The 6,846-nt window shown below is 39.8% G+C and overlaps 1 protein-coding gene and 1 long non-coding RNA gene across 3 annotated transcripts; one reads left to right on the forward strand and one right to left on the reverse strand.

The window, feature by feature from the left end:
* Nucleotides 1–2,601: 2,601 nt before the first annotated feature.
* Nucleotides 2,602–5,131, reverse strand: LOC125503311. Of its 2 annotated transcripts, none has more exons than XM_048663388.1 (2): nt 3,174–5,131; nt 2,602–2,786 (listed from the first exon to the last, which is right to left on the reverse strand). In XM_048663388.1, exons 1-2 carry the CDS (start codon nt 4,822–4,824, stop codon nt 2,617–2,619), a joined length of 1,821 nt encoding a protein of 606 aa, XP_048519345.1. In that variant the 5' UTR covers nt 4,825–5,131; the 3' UTR covers nt 2,602–2,616. The 2 variants fall into 2 exon arrangements, with proteins under 2 accessions (XP_048519345.1, XP_048519344.1); XM_048663387.1 differs by having other exon boundaries at nt 2,602–2,789.
* On the forward strand, nt 4,999–6,571 carry LOC125503312. The gene is made up of 2 exons (XR_007280743.1): nt 4,999–5,064; nt 5,119–6,571. It is a non-coding gene; the product is annotated as an uncharacterized LOC125503312 (long non-coding RNA).
* The last annotated feature ends 275 nt before the right edge of the window (nt 6,572–6,846 follow it).

Here is a 6,846-nt window from a genome sequence, read left to right on the forward strand (position 1 = left end):
GTGCTTCCTCTTAGGGTTATGTTTGAGAGGTTCTAGAAAAATCAGAATAGCACTAAATTTGGCAGAAGCTCCATTTCAGCATCAGTTCAAATGTTCCTTTGACATGGTGAAAATTTCAGTTCATCGGCAGCTTTGGTTTTAACGCGACATTTTTTCAATTGGCTAATGCAAGTGGCCAAAGCCGAAATTTTCTGCGTCACGTTCGAAAGCCTCTGAAAAATCAAACTTCAATGAAACTTTCTCTGAGCTTTCCTTTATTGGTTTGTTTGATAGTGGAACAATTTTGGGCAGCAGCCTTCTTTGGTTTGAAAGTCAGATTTTTTTCAATCTGACTATGTAAGACGTAAGTTTTTAAAGGTGCTTCCTCTTAGGGTTATGTTTGAGAAGTTCTAGAAAAATGAAAATAGCACTGAATTTGACGGAAGCTCCATTTCCTCCAATGCTCTTTTGACTTGGTACAAATCTCAGTTCATTAGCAGCTGTGGTTTCAACGTGACATTTTGTCGATTGGCTACTGCAAGTGTCCAAAATCGAAATTTTCTGCGTCACGTTCGAAAGCTTCTGAAAAATCAAATTTGTCCTGGATTTCAATGAAACTTTTTCTGAGCTTTTCTTTATTGGTTTGTTTTATAGGGAAAAAAATTTGGGTTGCAACCTTCTGTGGTTTGAAAGGAAGATTTTTTTCAATCTGACTATGTAAGTTTTTAAGGGTGCTTCCTTCTGGGGCTATATTTGAGAGGTTCGTAAAAATTCAAAATAGTACTGATTTTGGCAGAAGCTCCAATTCAGCATAAACTCAAATGTTCTGCTGACTTGCTCAAAATTTCACTTCATTGGCAGCCTTGGTTTCAACGTGAGACTTTTTTCAATTGGCTTCTGCAAGTTACCGAAATCGCTTATTTGCTGCATCACGTTCAAATCCCTCTGAAAAATTACAGTCACATTGGGTGTCCATGAAACTTTGTCTCAGTTTTCCTTTATATGCATGCTTTATAGCGGAAACATTTTGAATCGTAACTTTGTTTGGTCTGAGAGTGAGAATGTTTTCAATCAGACCATGTAAGTGTTTGTGACTGCGTTTTATTAGGGTCACATTTGAGGAGTGCTACTTGATCAAATGCTCAGGTTGGATCAAAGCACAGTTAATAACTTTTTTACTGTAATACACTCCTAAATCCGGCTGATGAGCTCTAATAGGTAAAAACAAAAACTTGCGCTTATGCCATTTTTATATTCGGTTTTATTAGCAAACTTTAAACAAATGTTTGGTTCTCTAGACATTTTAATCGTCCACACTGTTTAGAATTTGGAAAGTGCCCCAAAACACACTTTTCACAAAGCGTTAGTTTGCGACTTCAAAAAGACTATATGAAATGTCAAGACAACATTAATTTTAAAAAATCGCCAAACTCAATTCTCTCACATTCAAACTGTGAGAAACTCTAAAATAAAACAATCAAAAACATGCTTCTGTAAGGAAACAGACACAATTTAAAGCTGCATCTATTCAATACGCACAAAGTGTTGATCTAAATATAAAAGTTGTTCTCTTAAGTTTCCTTATTCTGAGAAACAAACCGTTTATTATTTGATTCAACGCGTTTAATTATTAACACTGGCCATCGTTGATATGGAAAATCGATAATACCCAATCCTGAAATAAACTGTAATTGGCTGCATGCATTACTTGAAACAAACGCACAAATTGATGGTGTTAAATTAGTGTTTTCTCGCTTATAATAATGTGTGGTTAATAGTGCTCGAATGGGAGCTTTGGTTGATTCTGAATCCATAATATTCTAGCACATTCGCAGTAACATGAATTTGCCATTTGCTTTCATCGCGTTGCGAATCTGTGGAATTTTTCATGTTTTTCAACTTTTCGAGCCATAATATCAGCCGATTTTCAACAGGTAATTCTTTGAAATGCGATTTTGTGGAAATATTTAGGCCTAGCTGCTGAGTGGCCAGAAATAGAATACTGAATGCCAGGCTTGATGCGAGTGAATTCATCAAGCAAAATCAAAAAATAGATAAAAATCGCGTTTAGTAATCAGTACAAAAGACTATTGTGAACTGCTGACAACAAGAAAAAATTCATGAGTAACTCGGATGGATCGGAACTGGATTATTAATAACTAGACTTTCATTACAGGCGTTTAATGTGTCTCAACAACCCACTACCCACGTTTGTCTGGCACTTTTTTTTTCATTAAAACAGTTGTAGTTTGGCCAAGGTTATTCTCTTGTAATTATTACATGCGTTTGATCAAATGGCTGTAAATTTTTTTATGGAAATGTCCCGGTCTTTCTCTGATTGGTTCTGATCTAGACATGCTCCCAAACTGAGCAAAGTCTAGTGACCAGGACTATTTGGTTTATTTCGAATGGAACTTTTTGTCAGAAATCTTTTTGCAACTCAGAATCAATTTTGCGCAAAAATACTCTTGGCTTTTCAGTTAAAGTTTACATCTGAAATAAATCTGAAAAGGGATCCTGTTTATGGATTTAAAGCAACATAATTGAAGGCGCTTTTGTCAAGATTAGAAAAAATAAGTTACTTTGCCCTTCACTTTGCAAATTGGTCTGGTCCAAACATTAAATTAGGCTTTTTAATCAATCTATCGATAAACCCGGCTTTCTTACCCGATTGGTCCAAGTACAGGGCGTTTGGGCAGGTCTGGTCTGACTCTTAGATCGTGACCGGAAAATCTTCTTTGCTACCATGCTGCCCTGTTGCATAACACTGGAGGACGACTTGCTTTTCTGCATAGCCGTGGCCGTTACTGCTGAAAATAAAAACAAATTATTGGCTTGAGCTGCGAAAAACTTGATCAAATGTTTCTCGCGTTTCGTGATTCGAACGCAGAAAATGTGTAAATCGTTTGATCAGCCGATGACTTTTTAAGCGAAAAATAGGCCTTATTTGGCAATCCATTGCATCAATGTACGTGTAATAAACACATTATTTAGGCTCAGCCTCAATAGTGCCATGAACCCACTTAATCATCTAAAGCAAAAAATCAATCAGAACAGAGGCTAAATTTTAAAAAAGTCAACTGAAAACTTCCAAGTTTCCCCTACAGCTTTCTTATCCAATGCATCCATTCTTCCCTTCCAAACAAAACATCCCCATACCTTCAATTTCATTTTTCCTCAACTGATTTACAAACCTTTTTCCTTATGCTCGTGCTTGCTACCATGCAGCAAGTGGCTTAAAAAGCCATGACTGCCCGATTTAACACTAGGAGGACTGCTCGGACTGCTCTTAACTCCATCTCGTTCAAAGACATCGATATCAATACTACTGCGAGCACTGGACACTCTGCTATCGTCCGAAATGTCGTAAACATCTGCCATTTTTAGGTCCCGATAAGTGAGAATCCATTCATCGTTGGTCTGGCAGCCCTTGTTCAAGCCATCATCATCCCCTGGCTTGGTTATTTCGCCCTTTGCCTTAATGTTGCGCAGATTCCTGTCGTAGTTGACTCGCTTGAACCCCACCGCTTTTTCAGAGTCCACGCTCTTCTTCCTGGCCATTCTCAGGTACCGTTTAATGGTGTCCGAGACGCTTTGAGAGACATCGTCATTGTCGACGCTGGATCTTCTTCTGATACCGTACTCCTTCTCCCGATTTTCCTCCTCTTCTTCTGCCTGTTTTTTCCTAAACTCCTTCTCGCATTCAGCAAGCACCCCTTCTGGCACTGGGTAGGTTTGCGTTCCCCAATCTCTATAAGTGATTTCTATGGTTTCAGCTTCGATCTCTATCAATGGAGGAGGATGCCTGGAGTAAAAGCCGTCACTTTTTTTGTCTCTAGAATATCCGCTGTATCCATCATATCTTCTGGAAGGCGAATCGAAGCCACTGCTGGAATATCCAGTGCCTCCTCTGCTGCCTCTGAAGCCCTTGGCCTTCCTCAGGTCGAAGTAGAGCTTTTCCAGCGCCTTTCTGTCTGTGAGCAAGTCAGAAATCACCTTGTCTCTGTTTGTGTAGTGTCCAAAGTATCTGGAGAGTGTATCAGTTAGAGTCCTTTGCACGCTGTCCCCTTGGAAACTCACATGGGGTTTATGCAAGGATTGGTGGCTGGAATATGGGGAAACATTGGGGGACAGATGGGCGTCCCCACTAGAACGCCCTGAGGGTGAGCTCGTGCGGCTTGAAGCCAAACTCAGATGCTTCTGCAGTCTCTTCACTAGTTCTTCGTAGTTAAAGTCCCCAGCTGCAGTCCTAGACGCGGAAGGAGTATCTGCTAGCTTCAAGTACTGTTCCAACATTGCGACTAGTTCGATTTCCTGCTGGGGTGGCGAAGATGCGGACGGAATAGTGCTTAACTCGTTGTCGTCTGTGGGAGTTGGGGTGCTCAAAAAGTCTTCGCGCATTTTCTTCAAGTCAAACTTGCCTTGATTTTTGGGCTCCAACAGCAAGTCCTTTGGACGCTCTGGTTTTAGAAAGTCAACTTCTGCCTCCGATATGGCCTTTCTGCAGCTGCCTCCTTTCCTAGAGGCACGCTTGCGTTTTTTCCTGAAGCCGATGGCTCCTGGATAGGAGTTTTTCCTCCAGAGCAGAAATTTGGGTTCTTTTCTGCAGAGCTCCTGGAAATGCGCCTCGATCTTCGGGATGTCCTCGACACAGTTTCGTGCCCCATCTGGGATGAGTTTCCGGCCAGCATCCGCCATGTACTTCCAAGTCTTCCTCGTCAATAGCCATCGTTCTTTCGGCTTCTTCTTTCTCACCGATCTTCCCATACTTAAGGAATACTCGGTGCTTTCAGTGGAGGCGCTGCGGCCGAAAGTTTTCCTTTTGGTGCTCCCTTTTTCCGCCATGATTATCTGAGCTTGAGCTTTATTTCAGCTGGTTAGTTCATGTTGTTTTGGGACTTTTGGCACGAGTGCAGTCGGAATGCATAAAACCCTCTCAATCTATGGGATCCAGTAGTAAATATGTCACCGCCGGTAACAAACAATTGGATGAAATAAAATGTGGATAAATGTTGGCAACAATTTTCGAACGAGAAAACGTGGGCTGTCTGGGAATTTTTTTAGTCGGCCAGCTGACAGAGCGTGGTAAGCTGAAGGTAAATAGATATGGCAGTTGCTGCTAACCCATTTTTTTCTTAGCTGTTTGCTGCTGTAGCCCTGTCCAATCTACTATCTAGTTGCTGCTGGAGTTTCCTTTTCAGCTGAAAGTTTTGAGTTGAAAAATGTCTTCTCAAAAAGCACCAAACTCCGTAAAATCGAGCACGAAACCGCACTGGTTCGCTAGCAGATGCACTTTTGAGGCACGCCGGTAACTGACAAGGTCGGTTTTTTTCAAAGTGAGTGAAAATTTGCACGGTCTACCCGCCGGACTGACTCAAAAAACTGCGAGACACCAACTTGGAAAAGTGGAATTACTTCGAAACAAAAATATCAGATTTTGGCAAGAGATACAGAGTAGTTTTCGCAATGTTTTTCAACGTAAAAATAGACGAGAAACTTTGTGCGGCTCAGTCTAGGGTGTATAACCGCCAAACCGAAGCGTATTTAAACCTAAATGCATTTTTATTTTATTTAAAAACAATTACAAAATATGTTCAGTTGATCTAACTGACGTTCGCTGGGTAGCTTTCCTTGGGGTGGAACTTTTCCTTTAAAAAGCCACAAAGTGCTACTTAAGAATATTTCTCTACGACTCCATGATGTGACTATTTACCTCAAACATCTCAACCAAGAACCGCTCGTTTTTTCGCTTTCGTTCGTTCATTTTCTATCTAAAAAAATTGTTTTTATTAAATCTTTTTTTGAGCAATTTTGCAAGAACAGTTTGTACAGTGTTTTAAAATATGGATTTCGCATGGAGTCTGCTGATTCCGAGCTCGCGTTGGCTGCATTAATCTAAGTATTATGCATCTTCAGAGTTCGACCCGATCAAACCATCTCCGAAAACGCAAGCCACTGGTGCTTTGGAAACATCAGGAATAAATTCATTTCCTCGACGGCTCAAAAGCCCCAAAAAACCTAACCAGATTTTTGAGGTTCCAGTTGTGAAAAATATGCATTTTAAATGAGCAAATCAACAAAAAAATGCAGTAATTCCCAGACCCAATATCGTATTATATAATTTTTCCGCAACAGCCGCCACACATGGTCAAGGATTTTTATTTTTGTCCCAAATATCGCCGATTTGAATTTTTCTGGATATTTTCTTTCATGTGAAACAGGCTTATCCATAAATTGGTTTCGTCTATCCCATCCGGCGTTAGCTTTAGCAGGTTGCAAATGTAAACAGTTTTGTTGGCAATCGATAAATAATTTTACATTGTCTTTATCGGTTTCACTCACTTCCACTGTTAGTTTAAACATGAATTAGCCGAAGGTGCGAAATGTACAATAAGAGATTCTTAAACGGCCCCATTAAGTGTTAAAAATAAAACTGTTTGGACCGAAATTTAAATTCCGATATAACCTTGATAATAGACTACAATAAATAATCAAGATTCTATTTTCGTATCAATAAGTAAACGTGGATGTTTAAAACGATCCAACTAATAAAGATTTATTATAGAGAAAATATATGAGTTGCCAGTACTAATTTCAAGTTTTATTCAAATCAGTTCAGTACTCATAATCGCTCAATAAGAGTTAGACCAAGCAGCTAGAAAGACTGGACAACCTGGAATGGGATTAATCTAGCTGCGTTTGTTAATGTTTGCGGAAACTTGCTTAAACATAATAAACCTGCCTGACATCAGGCAATATTTATATTTGGGCAATTAGGCAGGTGGTTGATTTAGTTGATACATCACAAAGCCTTCTCCAAAACTTTAGCTTCGCAAGTTTATGCTTCGTATGAATGAATGAATGAGG

Source organism: Dendroctonus ponderosae, unplaced genomic scaffold, assembly GCF_020466585.1.
Source record: "Dendroctonus ponderosae isolate FM_Combo_2020 unplaced genomic scaffold, Dpon_F_20191213v2 Dpon_F_20191213_188, whole genome shotgun sequence".
In the NCBI taxonomy this organism is placed as follows: Eukaryota; Metazoa; Arthropoda; class Insecta; order Coleoptera; family Curculionidae; genus Dendroctonus; species Dendroctonus ponderosae.

Excerpts from the sequence above, each read along its gene's own strand:
- LOC125503311 (XM_048663387.1), bottom strand. The coding sequence starts at position 4,824 with ATGGCGGAAAAAGGGAGCACCAAAAGGAAAACTTTCGGCCGCAGCGCC. Across the intron at positions 2,790-3,173 it reads GCACGAGCATAAGGAAAAAG|CAGTAACGGCCACGGCTATG; the intron begins GTTTGTAAATCA and ends TTTTATTTTCAG.